At 45.6% G+C, this 14608-nt stretch overlaps 1 protein-coding gene across 1 annotated transcript; it reads left to right on the top strand.

Moving 5' to 3' along the window:
- The first annotated feature begins 2565 nt into the window (after positions 1 to 2565).
- Positions 2566 to 12447, top strand: EIF2S2 (eukaryotic translation initiation factor 2 subunit beta). The gene is made up of 9 exons (XM_033075111.2): positions 2566 to 2707; positions 6803 to 6983; positions 7868 to 7971; positions 8946 to 9081; positions 9355 to 9455; positions 9849 to 9997; positions 10812 to 10868; positions 11255 to 11340; positions 11972 to 12447. The coding sequence occupies exons 1-9, from the start codon at positions 2693 to 2695 to the stop codon at positions 12145 to 12147; spliced, it is 1005 nt and encodes a 334-aa protein (XP_032931002.1). The 5' UTR covers positions 2566 to 2692; the 3' UTR covers positions 12148 to 12447.
- The last annotated feature ends 2161 nt before the right edge of the window (positions 12448 to 14608 follow it).

Here is a 14608-nt window from a genome sequence, read left to right as displayed (position 1 = left end):
GGGAAAAGCTAAAACTGGTCCTGTCCTGGTGCCTGCTGTGTCTCCTAAGTGATGGCTTTGCTAACAGAGCATGGTGGGGGGCCACACTGCCCACTGAGGCAGCGGGAAAGGCAGAGGAAATGAAGACCAAGGATAGACAAGATGTTTCTTGTGAGTGATGACAAAGTTAAATGATAGAGTGTGCATAAGTTTACGTCATCTAATGGGAAGTTATGGGCCTTCAAAAATCCAAATGGTCTGGAAATAGTAAAATGTAAAACAAACCCTGTAACAATGATTGGGCTGCTGGCTCTGCCTGCTCTAACACTATATCTTGCATGAAACATAAGACCTTTAAATGTCAGAGTTGGGAGGCAGAACTTTAGCACCTCATGCTAAATAGCTGTTTTCTTTGGTGACATGTCATTTTATTAGGTGGTATTAGGGAAATGGAGTGAGGAAGGTGTTCCTGCCCATGGCAGGGGGTTCAAACTAGATGATTTTTAAGGTCCCTGCCCACCCAAAACATTCTGTGATTTTATGACAAAGGGATTGGAGGATCTGACATATGAGGAAAAGCTGAGAAGGCCTGGTCAGTTAACCTACAAAGAAAAGGCTCAGGGGGATCATATCAGTGTGTACAGAGGTGAGCAGCAGAGTGCCAGACTCTTCTGGGTGACAGAAGGAGCAGGAGACACAGGCTGAAATACAGGAAATTCTGCTTAAACCTAGAAAAAAAGTCATTTTACTGTGAAGATGGAACAGGTTGCTCAAAGAAGTTGCGGAGGCCCCATCCTTAGAGATACTCAAAACCCAGAAGGTCCTGAGGAACCTATTCCTGCTGCCCCTGTATGAGCAAGGAGCTTGGATCACTCACTCTCCAGAGTCTTTTCCTACACCCACAAATCTCCAATTCCAGGGATCACAGAGGGTGACCAACCAACCTGTACCTACACAACCTGACAAGGTCAGCTGTCTTTTCCAGATGGTACATGACACATGCCTGGGGCCTTTAATGTATTTAGGAGGAATTTCTTCACAGAAAGGGTGATTAGGTATAGGAATGAGCTGCCCAGGGAGGGGGCTGTCACTGTCACTGAGTCACGGTCCCTGGAAGTGCATAAGGAAAGACTGGATGTGGCACTCAGTACCATGATCAAGTTAACATTGGAGTGTTGGCTCATAGCTTGGACTCGATGATCTCAGAGGTCTTTTCCAGCCTAATTGTTCCTGTGATTCTGTATTCAAGAGTGAGGACAAGCTCCTTGCCATAGCAACTGACTGTGCCTCAGGAGCCATGATCTCCAAAAGTGTTTTCACGTTATTAAACAGCAGAAGAATGTACATTCTTACATACAGAAAAGCCCACGATGTTCTGACAACGGGGTATTTACAACAGCATGTCCCATTAGAGACATCAAGGGCTCACTTTCAGGATATGGTGTAAATCTCTGTTCACAGCCAGGCCAGGAAAACCTCAGCAGGAGAAGGAGACTTGCATGGGAATGCAAACATTCCAACACCAAGCTGGTCAAAGAGAATAGTGGCACAGTTGGAGGCCTGTCATTAGTGATGTCCCCCAGGGTTCACCCCTGGCCCACTATTGTTAAACTTGTTCATCAGTGACTTGGACGAGGTGGTCAATGCCTCTCCATCAGGTCACTGTGCATCCCGTCAGAGGGATGTCAGCAGGCTGGAGAGATGGACAAAGAGGAACCTTCTGAAATTCAGCAAGGGGCAATGCAGCTGCACCTGGGGAGGAACAGCCCTAGACACCTGCACAGACTGGGGCAACCATCTGGGAAGCAGCTTTGTATAGCAGGACCTGGGAGTCCTGATGGAAGCTCTCCACCAGCCAGCAGTGTCCTTGTGGCCAAGGTAGCCACTGGGATCCTGGAAAGCACTGGGAAAAGCATTGCCAGCAGATCAGGGAGTGATGCAGCCCCTCTCCTCAGCCCTGTGAGGCACATCTGGAGTGCTGTGTTCAGCTCTGAGCTCCTCTGGACAAGGGGCACACAGAGCTCTGGGAGCAGGGCCAGCAGAGGCTGCAGAGATAAGGAAGGGCCTGGAGCATCTTCCTGATGAGGAAAGACCAAGGAACCTGGGGCTGTTCAGCCTGGAGAGGAGCCCCAGCTGAGAGGGGCGCTCAGCCCTGAGTGTCCCTGTATGCAGGGAGGGTCAGAGCAGGGCCCAGGCTCTGCTCCCTGGGGCCCAGCAACGGCACCAGAGCAACGGGCAGGACCGGATGGCCAGGAAGTTCTAGCTGGACAGGACCAAGAAATTCTTTCCTGTGCAGTGACCGAGCACTGAACAAGGCTGCCCAGGGAGGGTGAGGAGTCTCCCTCACTGGAGATACTCCAGAACCGTCTGTAGGCAATCTCGTGCGATGTGCCCTGGGATGGTCCTGCCGGAGCTGGGAGTTTAGACCAGACGACGCATCGTGATCCCCCCCCACGCCGCTCCGTGCTGCGAATCCCTGGACTCTGTGAAAGCGGCACCAGCCCCGCTCGCCTCCGCGCTCCGCCCCCCGCCCCTCAGCGCTCCCGGCGCGTGCGCAGCGCGGGAACGCCGCAAATCGCGCGAGGCGGCGCGGCGGGCGCGCGCAGGCGCGGGGCGGGGCGGGCGCGCGGCGCTGATGCAAGAGCCGAGCACGGACTGACCCCGCGGCACCGACCGACCCCGGCTCCTCCGGCCCGCGGCCCCCGCCGCAGACATGTCCGGCGACGAGGTGAGACCCGCCGCCACCACCACCACCCGTGGGAGATCCGCGCCTGGGGGCCGCGCCGGGGCCGCCGCCATGTGGGCGCCGGGCCTGAGGCCTGCGGCGAGCGCGGCCTCCGCCCTGCGCGGGGCGGGGGGCGCAGGCCGGGCCGGACGCGGGGCCGGCGCCTTGCCCGGAGCTCCGGCGGGCCCACGGGTGTGTGCTGGGGCCGCGAGTCCGGGGAAGGCCTGGAGCTCGCCTGGAGCTTTCCTGGAGCTCCTGGTGTGCTTCCGGCGGCCGCCCCTGGCACGGAGAAGCCGGTGAGGGAGGCAGACGGCCTCGCCACCGCTTCTCCATCGTGTTCTGCCCTCTAAAGCGAAACGCAGCGTTTAGGCAGTTACTACTCGCTTTGTGGCGCTTTATTATCTCGCCTTTAACCTTGAGAGCCGAATAGCAACATCTGAACAAATGATAACTTCACGTTTTCCGGATCTGGTGGTGTTTGTCTAGGCACAGTCCCAGGGAACTTGATACATCCATGTCTGAGAAATTTTTCAGTTGTAAATGCCCTGTGTTTACAGCTTTACTGGCCTCATTTTCATTGCTCTCGTGGGGGAAAAGGAAAATTTTCCGTGTGTGAGCTGCTCAGCCTGGTGTAGCCCGTGGAAGCTGCTCTGGTTGGATCTAGGAGATGGCTGCTTCTGGCCTTGTATCTTCTCTCTGGTGTTTAAAATACCTGTGTAGCTTGTTTCCTTCTGAGCAAAGTGATCACTCAAGCCTTGGAGACAGGCTTGTCCTATGTCATAAAGGAGAACTGATGTAATTACTACTTATTTTAGTGGTAGCTGTGACTGGCTTACTCAACTGCTTTAACATCTAGAATGAATACGTTGCATTTTTGTGCCAGTGTCGTGGGAGCTGCAGGTCTCATGTCTGGGCTGTTTTCTGCACTCAGGAATGTTTGCATCAGGTACTGTCTGACTCAGGTTATCAGTTATCACAGGGCCACGGAGCAGTTCATGGTTTGAATTTAGTTTGTATCAGTAAAATGGGATTTCTTGCATAGTGGATTTATTTGAGGTGATTCCTGGGATCCATAGTGAAGTTCCACCTCTGGGCTACTTTATGTGACGGAGAATAAAGATGATGGTAGATAACACAGTTGAGCTGGCACTGTTCCTCAGGCTCTCGTGCAGTGAGTGCAGGTGCCTTCCAGAATTTCTGTGTCTCTGGTTGCTGGGAGCCAAGTACTTTGATATTGCTGTTAAGCTGGTGAAACTTTTTAAAGTCTATGAAGTCATGGAGGGTGAAGACACTTGAAGACAATTAACACTGGAAACTGGGACAGATGGTAAGAACTTCATTGTGTTGAGCTGTAGCTTAAAGTTTTCAGAGCTGCGTATGAATGAAACTCGTTGTGAGCATCCCTCAGTGCTGCCCAGAGCAAGGGCACAGCAGGGGCGGCACAGGCCAAGTTTGTGAGGGGAAGTGGTCTGTTAATGTCTGTTCTGTTTATTAAAAATCCTACAAAGTATATAATCCCACCGAAGATCTAAAATTTCTTTGCGTCCTGCAGGTTTGTGAAGCTTCAGGCAATAATATTAGATACTACTGTATTTTGAGCAGACAGAAAATTTAAGTGCTGCTTGGTGTTAGTAAATTTGCCCCTCACTCTAGACACAAGTCTGGGTAGTGTAAGGATACCTGAAATTACTTGATCAGGACATGGGTAATGTCTACTTCTTAGACATGCCTGTGTTTATTCAGACTAAGGAAATAGGATTTATTTGTAACTTTTGTTGGAATCCCTGCTATTTGCCACTGTCACAGCAGTTCAGAGGATCACTGACTTCAATCTTGAGTTGCATTTGGTCTATGAAACTTTGATTCTGTTTCTCCCCTCTGTTTGTTCACTTGCTATTTTTTAAGTTGGGGTTTTGTCTGTGTAGGCACTTGAAGTAAGGAGCAGGTATATGGAGATGGATGTGAGAAGAAACCATGTGGTCTACAGAGGAGAAAACTCCATATGGGAATTTGGCTCTGAGAGCAGAAACAGGGTGGCAATTTATAATTTTTTTCACACAGGAAAAGCTTCCAAGTTTGTTGTGTTTGTGCCAGGGGCTGCAGTTCCTTCAGTAGAAAACCTGCAACTTTGTAGTTTGTCAGCACTAAATGCTATCATAAAGTTCAGACTATGTGCTGAGCAGAGAAAAGGAGTAAAGAAAGTTTGGAAACACCTACCTCAAAGCCAGAACATGACTAGCTGGGTTATCAGGCTGGTTCATTTATATCATTTCTTGTTAAAGCAAATGTGACCTAAGGTTCCTGCTGAGTGCTTGTTGAAGCCCATGGTGAGCAAAAGAGAGGCTTAACCCTCCTTCCTCTCAGGTAGAGGAGTGTGACATGTTCTGAGTGGGTGTTGGGTGTGCAGAAGCCTGGCTGGCCCTGCTCAAGGCCACCTGGATTTAGTGCTGAAAACCACTCTGCTGCATCCAGGAGTTGTCTTGGTGTGTTCAGCTCAGTGTGGTTGGGCTGCAGACACTGTGTCTCTGTGGACACAAGAGATCCTTTATGGCGGTTCAGATGTCTTTTGCTTCACAAAAAGAGCGATTTGGGGTGGGTGGGCTGGTTCATTCTTAGAAACTGTTACATCTGATCAAGGCATGATTCTGGGTTTGTTTCACATGAGGTAATAAAAACCTCTTCAAAGTCTTGCAGAGCATCTTCATGGAAATGAGTCAGGCACTTGTGCTTGATCCCGAGGCTGTGCACTGCGCCATGCAGACAGCTCTCCTGCTGTCCCAGCAGCCTGGGGAGCTCCAGGAGGAAGCAGACGTGGAACCAGTTGGACATGCTGTGATTTTTGTGCATTGCAGCAGCATGATTCCTCTGCTGACTCTTTAGATAGTGGTGTGCAGCCCTCTGGCAGGACTCTTTTGAAGATCATTCTAGCACAGTGAATACAACTAAAGACCCACTGTAGCATTTGAAGGCCTCAGTGGTCCCCATAAATGTGCAGGCTTTGGGGATATTGTGCTTCAGACACTCATATGAGCAGTTTGATGCTTTTAGTAGAGCCTGTATGAAACGGGCATGTTTCAGAAAATGGGAAGAATATCACAAGAACAGCACGGGTAGGAGAATGAGAAGTACAGGGAAAGGTTGTGTTGTGGGGAGAGGGAAAACACCAGACTTCAGGGGGTAACTGGGCAAAATGGTGGAGAACTGCTCCTTGGTGAAGTGCTGGCTCTTTCCTGAGTGAGGGTGTTCATGATGGTGAAGTACAACTCTGTGAGGACATTATTCCATTACTGGATAAGAAACTTTGGAGAAAATGTCTAAAATGGTTGTATTTAATATATACCGTTGTGTGACAGTCCAGGCAGATGTGTGTAACAAACTGACCAACAGCTGGGATGTCGGCTTGTGTCTGAAGTGAAATAAGAGGTTTTAATGTGTTGGAAAAAATCCCTCAGGTCTGCAGATGGTGAATAGGTTAAAAGTGAGTCTGGGGTTGGTGCCTTCTTCACAGCCAGACAAGGTGAATTAAACTGCTTTGCTGGCTAGAGAGCTCATTAACAGCTTTTAATCACCCGGCCTCTGAGGTTCAGTTTCTCAGTCTGGGGTGGGAGAAGGATGAGACCTTTGGCATTTCAGAGTGTTCAGAGCTGATGCAGGTCTTGCTGTATCACCAGCCCCTTCTAGGTTTCCTGCTTATCCAGAGTGTTCTTGTCAAGAGAGTTGTTGGCAAATCTTACCTTGAATAAATCTGGGAATTAATGTGGAAGTGATATGTAATTAGACTATGTGCTTTGGTGGGGTTAAATTCTCTTCTGTGTGGAGTGGTACTGTATTACTGCAAAATTGGAGACCATAATGGTCATAAAATAGAGATGTCAGCCAGTTTGTCAGAGTCACAGCTTTAACATATTTTCAGCTGCACTAATAAATAGGTGACAGGAAACTTGGGCTGCAGGAGCAGTAGCAGATGCTGTGAACTCTCAGTTTTCCCTTGTAATTGACACGGTTGAATTTGAAGGCCAGAAGCAGTTTGGGAAAAGTGTTACAAATAATAAATGGAGGGTGATTATTGAGCTGCTAAGGAGCTCCTGTCTTTTACAGATGATTTTCGATCCTACTATGAGCAAGAAGAAGAAGAAAAAGAAGAAGCCCTTCATGCTGGATGAGGAAGGAGGAGACACACAAACGGAAGAGACTCAGCAATCAGAAACAAAGGAAGTTGAACCACAGCCAACAGAAGACAAAGATGTTGAAGCAGATGAAGAAGACAGCAGGAAGAAAGGTAAAGTGAATCCATGCAGATAAACTGTGTTTTGGACCACAAAGCCCAGTTTCCAGAATTTGGCATCCCAGAGTATAAAGCTAGAGTTTGGTTTGTTCAGAGATTTGTGAGTAATCTCTGCTGCCTGTTTGGAGGGCAGATTGCCCTCCTGCTTGCAATTACGTTCACAGACATCACCAAACTCCCAGGGGCTTAAGTAATTTCCAGTTTTCTAACTCAGACAGTCCTTTGTGTAAGGCACTGAAAAGAGACTCTCTGAAATGGTGTAAAGTTTTAAATCTTCCATATGCAGTTGTTGCAGTAATTGCACAGTTATGACTCTTTCTCATTTGACCATTTAAGCAGTAGAGTGAATAACAGAAACATGGATGAAGGAGTTTCTAGTTTTTGTACAATTCTAAATGTGATAACCAGAGTGTTCTTTGGAATCTTTCAGGAAGTGTGTGATTCTGTATAAAACCTTGCTTTTTATATTGAGGCCAATGTCATTTCAAGATTGCCTAATTCAGAAAGTGCCATTAACTTAAATCCAGTTTGTTGATAAAATTGGCTCCTGCTGCAGACCAAGGAAGCTTCCTCCTGCATTTCTCATTTTTTGCCCAAGCATCTCTAATAAAAAAAGTGGCTAATTTATCTTGTATAGCAGAAAGACTAAACATTGAAATAATCAAAAGACACAGTTAGAAGATGCAGAAACTAAAACAGTATTTGGGGGTAGAGGGGCATGATCTCTTCAAACCTGAAGGATATCCACAGAGGTTACAGATAGTTGCTCATGTCTTACTGTAATGTTTTAAAGGCTTGGATGTAAATTAGAAACCTTCATGTCTGAACTGTTTCTGCAGTTACATTTCTTTAGGCAATCCTTTGTTTCTACTTTTTAGATACAACAGATGACTTGGATGATTTAAACTTCTTCAATCAAAAGAAAAAGAAGAAAAAAACAAAAAAGATATTTGATATAGATGAAGCAGAAGAAGGTGTAAAGGTTTGTTTACAAAACTTGACTATGGCTGAAAACTCTTATTTCCATTTTCTTGAGATTGGCAGTGCAGGAGTTGTCTCAAGTCTGTCATTGTGTCTTGGTGCAGTTCATAACTAAACTTTACATGTCTTTCTTGTTTTTTTGGATGAACATGTTGCCTGGGCTTTTTGTCCAGGAGTGAAAAAACCTGCCTGCTCTGCACAAAGAGCAGATAATTCACCAGTCAGTAGGGAGGGCTGATTAACCTCAAGGTTAACTGTCTTTTGGGGTTAGAGAGATAACTGGATGTCAGAAGACACACACAGAAGAGTCCTCTAAAGGCCAGCACTTCAAATAAAGTGCACATATCTGCCAAGAAATCTGTTTTCCCTCTGGTGTTTTCTTTAGAAAGGATTGGCTACTGTGCTGTGTTCCAGAAGGTGTACAAGATATTTTTACTCTTCTCAAGTTTTATTCCAAGTAGTGTTTTTGTATCACATGTCAGTGTAACTGGCAAGCCTAGAGAGCAAGAGGACAGAGAAATGTTATGTTATACATAAACCTTCTCTTCAGATTCTGCCTTTTGGGGAAGAAAATGTTCCTCTAATCTGCCTCAGAAGACAAAATACTTTCTCTGTGTTCTTTCAGTGTGCAGAATTGAGATAACAAATTAGAGTAGCACAGCTTTGCTTTCCCTGACTGCCACCATGAGGGGTGTTTTGTTCCCTCCTGTCCTCAGATGGCTGCTGCCTTTGAGTGCAGCCTGACCTTGTTCCTGGCTAGCCAGAAGTTAAGTCAGAAGGTGCAAATCTGGCCCTGCTCATGGCAGAAGTGCAGGATACAGGGCTCTTTCTGCAGCATGCTGGAATTCCATTCTTACCTGTTGGGTTTCAGGGCTGTGGTGGATGTCAGCAATATTCACCTCTATAGTGTGCAGCTGGTGTTATTTCTGATGCTGTGGTTAACACGGGATAAACTACAGTCTTACTTCTTTGCAGGAATTGAAAATTGAAGGAGATGTGCCAGAGACAGTGGAACCTGAAGATGACCTTGATATCATGCTGGGCAATAAAAAGAAGAAAAAGAAGAATATGAAGTTTCCAGATGAAGATGAGATAATGGAGAAGGATGAAGGTAGAAGTATAACCTAACTCTGTGAGATGTTGAAAGCGAATTATATGTGAATAAGTTCTGTTCAATTGCCTTTTTTGTTCCAAAATTCATCAGAAAAATGTTCTATAAAAGCACTGTATAAATTTCCCATGAGTGCTGGTGTCCCTTGCTGACAAACAGAGAAGACTTGAGTCCACATCTTAGTGGAATTTTCTCCTGTGTACTTTTTAGAAATAATGTAAGCATGAGGTTAAAGAATGTTTCTTAATGAATCCCCAAAAACTTTCTTTACAGCATTTGAGGATGAAGATAACAAAAAAGATGATGGAATATCTTTTAGCCTTCAGTCAGGACCTGCGTGGGCAGGCTCAGAAAGGGACTACACATATGATGAGGTAATGTTCCAGAGACTTTTAAAACATGGTTTCTGTGTTCATCTGCATCAGTAGAGCCTTATGCTTTTTTTTTCCTATTTCTAACTTAAAGTGAAGGGCTTGTAGTCAGAAGCTCTTGAGCAGAAGCTAACAAGGCATGTCTTCTATCACAGTAATTTTCACATTGGTTGTAGTTCAAACACCTTTGCCATGGGCAGAGCAAACCCTTGAGGGGAGCAATGTTGGGATTTTGAATTTATCAGAACATTTTAAGTGTGTTCTGAACCAGGTGGGGAAATGCTCTTAGGCAGAGGTACTCTGATATTCACTGTGAATGCTGTTTCAGGTAGCTTTAAGTGAGGTACTTTGAGAAATGGGAAATGCTCACATGGGTGTGAATCCCTTCTTTTGCAGTTGCTCAATAGAGTTTTTAACATCATGCGGGAAAAGAACCCGGACATGGTGGCTGGAGAGAAGCGGAAATTTGTCATGAAGCCCCCGCAGGTTGTGAGAGTAGGGACCAAGAAAACATCTTTTGTCAACTTCACAGATATCTGCAAATTGTAAGTTTCCCCCTTGGATTTCCCAGGAATAGCAGATGGATGCACTGCTCTGTGCTCCTGTGTTGAAGGCAGAGTTTTCTGGCAAGTGACTGTGGAAAATCAGGAGTGGAAGCTATTTCAGTCAGAGAACTCATTACATTTCTCTGGGAGAAGATATTTCTGAACATTATTTATTGAGATAATTTCTAATTCTGTACTTAAATTACAAAAATGGTACATGGGCTGAAACTTGCGGAGTTCATTAGCTTCTATCAAGTTGGGTCACCAGTGACATTTATGTGCAAGCCTTGAGAAGAGTGGGAAAAGTTGTTTCTAATTTGAGCTGACTACAAATACCGTTCTCTTGGTAAATGATCTGGACTCCAGTAGTGTTTTCTCATTGTTTCCTACAGTGATAGCTATGTCTCAGTTATGTCTTTTGAAGGCAGCTCTGTTCTTTGTGAGCACTCCTGGGAATGCAGATCTGATGGGTATCAGAAGTGTGCCAGAAAACAAGCCTGGTGAAACCCTGCTGAGGATCTGGGTTATGCTCTAAGGGGAACTTTTAATGGTTTTTTAGGGGGATGGGACATTAAGAATGAAAAATCTGCAATGAAAGACTTCACTACTTATTGTAATTTTGAGTTGAGGATAGTGGGAGGTTTTTTTTATGTGGATTGTTCAGGTTTCTTGTGTCATTAATTGTGTGTGCTCTTTGGTGCAGACCCCTGGCACTGCTCCCTTTGAAACTAAGCTGGATTTACCCTTCCAGTCCTGTATAAATACCAAATTTCTCTGAAGGGGGAAGATTAAACATTTCCTTATTTATTTTTAGATTACATCGTCAACCAAAACATCTCCTGGCATTTTTGTTGGCAGAATTGGGTACAAGGTAAGGCTGCTGGGCTGTGTGATGTTGGTTAAATGCAACATTTTTGGGGTTAGATCTGTATAGATGTGCTGGAACATGAGGCTTTTGTTCCCTGCACTTCAGTGTTGTGCTGGGTGATTGAGGAGAGAACATTTTAGTGAGGACGTACAGAGGGAAACTCCAAGTCCAAGGGAATGGACAGGCAGGTGAGGGTGGTGTCTGGGCAAAACTTTCTGTGGGAAGTAGCTCTGAGTGCCTCAGAATTTTGCATTTTTTTCCCTGCAAAACAATTGTGGCTGTGCTCTTCTTGAAGAACCAACCCATCCTTATCTTGCTTCATGTTCCTGATTTGTTTTAATGCTTCACACCTGCAAATCAAATAATTAATTTTTTTTCTTTTCATTTAGTGGTTCGATAGATGGTAACAACCAACTGGTAATCAAAGGAAGATTCCAGCAAAAACAGATAGAAAATGTCTTGAGAAGATATATCAGTAAGTAGAACTCCCTTTCCCTCTGCAGATTTCTCTCAGGCCCCTTGTGCTGCTCAGGGGCTCATGCATGGCCCAGGTGTGTGCCCACCATGGAGGAGGCTGAAGAACCACAACTTTACTTTATCATGAAATAATGCTAATACAGGTGGTCCTGCTGTGGTTAGACCATGGGCTGTACTCTGTCCTGCACTAAAACATGAAAAAAATCAGAGCATTTGAGAGCTGCTTGTTTTCATCTGAGCTTCCTACCTTAGCTTTGATGAGGATTGTGGAAAACAAGAACAGTCATTAATTTTGCAGTCTGTTGTAGCCATGAATTGACAGATGCAGCGTTTGTGTGCCACAGCTGGTGAGAGGACTCAGATGATGTGTCACAAATCCTGCTTTAGTGCTGTGTCAGTAGCAATGCTGCCTCAGCAGAGGAGCTCAGGGCACACCAGTGGGAAGTTTGTACTGATTATTAACTTCAAACCAGTGTCAGTGCATAATGTACCACACAAACCTCCTCTTCATTAACCAGGGACGATTTTTAGGTTTTCCCCAATCAGCCTCTCTGAGCTGGTGGGTGTGTTGGAGCTGCTTTTCCATTGAGCTGTGCAGCAGCAGGGCTAACTGCACGTTCTTCCTGCAGAGGAGTACGTGACCTGTCACACGTGCCGCTCCCCCGACACCATCCTGCAGAAGGACACCAGGTTATACTTCCTGCAGTGCGAGACCTGCCACTCCCGCTGCTCCGTGGCCAGCATCAAAACCGGCTTCCAGGCTGTCACAGGCAAGAGAGCACAGCTCCGTGCCAAAGCTAACTAGGTTTGCTAATCAACTCTGGAGTTGGCAAAGTGTTCTGGGGAGATGGGACTGGACAGGGTTGCAATCAGAGTGGATTGTACCATTGTATTAAAGCAAGGTTGTAAAAACGACAAGAAATTTGGCTTTTGATTGATTGGTCTGTGAAATCCTTGCAAGATGCAGATCCTCAAGCTGTTCACGTACATTTGCTCATTGAATATATTTTACCAACTGTAAGGAGCGTGGTGGGAAAGGAGGTGCTTTTTAATCCGTTCAGACTTCTGTAAAACACAAGATAAATTAAAGATACTATAACAGTGAGTGTCTTGGATTTGGGTTTTTCCTTCAGTTTCTTCTTCAAACACTGGTGGGAAGGGTTGGTGTGTTGTTCTGCAGATCATGTCACTGAGCTATGTCCAAGACCCAGAATGAAGTTTTTAGATAAAGGTTATTTTGCTTTTACATAACAGGCTTATTTTAGTTGTGCTGTCATGAAACACAGAAACCAGTCACAGAGTCCCAGGGCTGACAGGCCAACGTGAGCCTTGCTCCTGCTTGTGCACAGACAGGGGGTCAGCACATGCTGGTACTGCTTAATTAGGCAAAAATAGCTCTGAGAGAGTTCAGACACCAGATTGGTGCTGAATCTTAACACAGAATCAATAAACTGTACTGTAAGTTTTCATAGTGTCATAGTACTAAATTTTGCAACTTCTAATAGAGAAACGTTTATATTTCTGAAGTCCTGCACTCTTCATCACTTTAAAAAGAATCTAAATGCAGCAAAAAACAAAAAGCGGTAGGTCTGTGTGTCATTGTATGGTGGCTGCAACACAGTCTTCTATGAATCTTGAATTTGCAGGAGATACTGCCAAGTAATTTGGGTTCCAAATTAACACTTTGTGCTTCAGGATCTTCCCATGCCTTTCCTCAGCTGGCATTGTCAGTGACCTGGGAGGGGCCACCCAGTGCCGTCCTGGCTGGGTTTTGTGTAGAAGTTGTTCCAGCTGGGGATACAAAGATGCAGAGGGGGAGTGAAGGTCCCCCCTGGGTAGCAGAAGTGGGGACAGTTGTCACTTGATTGCCAAAATGTCGCGGGGGGAGGGAAAAAGGTGCAGCAGCTCAGGGCCCAGGACCACCACCCCTGCAGGTCAGGGGAGCAGCCTCCTCCCCAGGAGAGCTGGTCCTTCTGAAGGCAATACAGCAAACACCACAACTTGAAGGGTTTCTACTAAGTTTTAACCTTTGTATGTTAACACAGAGCACGGTATTGCTGGGAGTCACTCACTTGCTGTTTGGAAACTTTGACAGCGCTGTAAGGTTTTATGGTTTGTTTCTTGAAAGCATTTTGAATTTCAAGTGAGCTATAACAATGTTGGATGTATCTTAAAGTGAATAAAGCCAGGATCAGTGCCTCTTGTAACATTATTGTTGTATTCTTGTTTCTTCCTCTAGCTAAGAGTCTCCTGTTGGGAGTAAAACTTTGGAGAAGTGGAGTTGCTTTTTTGTTTTGGTGACTTGCTGGGGGACACCCTGAAATAGCTGAAAAGCAAAGATACTTTGTTTTTAAATGCTTCTTTTTCCTTGGATCAAAAACCTTTACCATACTTTAAAAAATACAGTGTGGCCTCGAGCTGGTGCTCTGTTTCAGTGCTTTAAATGTAAAGTTCGATTTAGTGAAATTGGATCACAAAGATTCAAGTTAATAAAGGAATAACTCATTGTTCCAACTCTCAGCTGTGAGCTCTGGCTTGCAGGAGAGTTTCATTGGTGTATTTTGTAGATGTGCTTTGAGGTTTGTGCATGAAACCCCGAAGTCTTTTAATGACTGGTACTTGAGTGCAGCATGTTGAGCTGTAGGCTCAGATCCTGCTGTGCAATAACCTCACTAATGCAGGAAAAGTCAGTCTGAGAGCAGATAACAGTTGGAGTTTATTCTTTTTAGGAAAAACTTCTAGGGTACATTCAAATAATGTTGCATGAACACAAATGCCTCACGCTGCTTGTGAGGCTGATGTGAGTTTGAAGTGCAGTTGTGTTCAGAGGCAAAGTTTTACTTGAGCTGGCTGTGAGAAAGCAGCTTAGGAATGGAGCTCTTAACAGAGGGGCAGCTGTGGTTGCCCTGATCTGTGTGAGATACCTTTTTGGAGGCAGAGCTGGTTTTGTCCATGTTTTCTTCTCTCTGAGCTGAAAATTGGCTGTGTGGAGATGTGGGAACCAGATTTTAAGTACTGAATGTCCCTGTGTGACCAACAGCTGGGCTGTTTCTCCATGGATTTTGTCATGCCCAGTTCTGCACCTGATCCAAGTAATCTGAGCAATGCAGGGCTGTTCCTTCCCAGCTGTGAAGGTAAAACGTCTTCCAGCCCAGAACATTGAAGAGAAAATCATCTGAGACTTGCCCCTGGAGGTGCTGGGAGAACAAACACTTGCTGTTGTGGTCAGTGAGCCTGAGATTTACTGATGCCTTGGAAGAATAATC

The sequence above is a fragment of the Catharus ustulatus genome, chromosome 17, assembly GCF_009819885.2.
Source record: "Catharus ustulatus isolate bCatUst1 chromosome 17, bCatUst1.pri.v2, whole genome shotgun sequence".
In the NCBI taxonomy this organism is placed as follows: Eukaryota; Metazoa; Chordata; class Aves; order Passeriformes; family Turdidae; genus Catharus; species Catharus ustulatus.
Note: the sequence above shows the minus strand (reverse complement) of the source record. Positions and strands in the feature narration are given on the sequence as shown.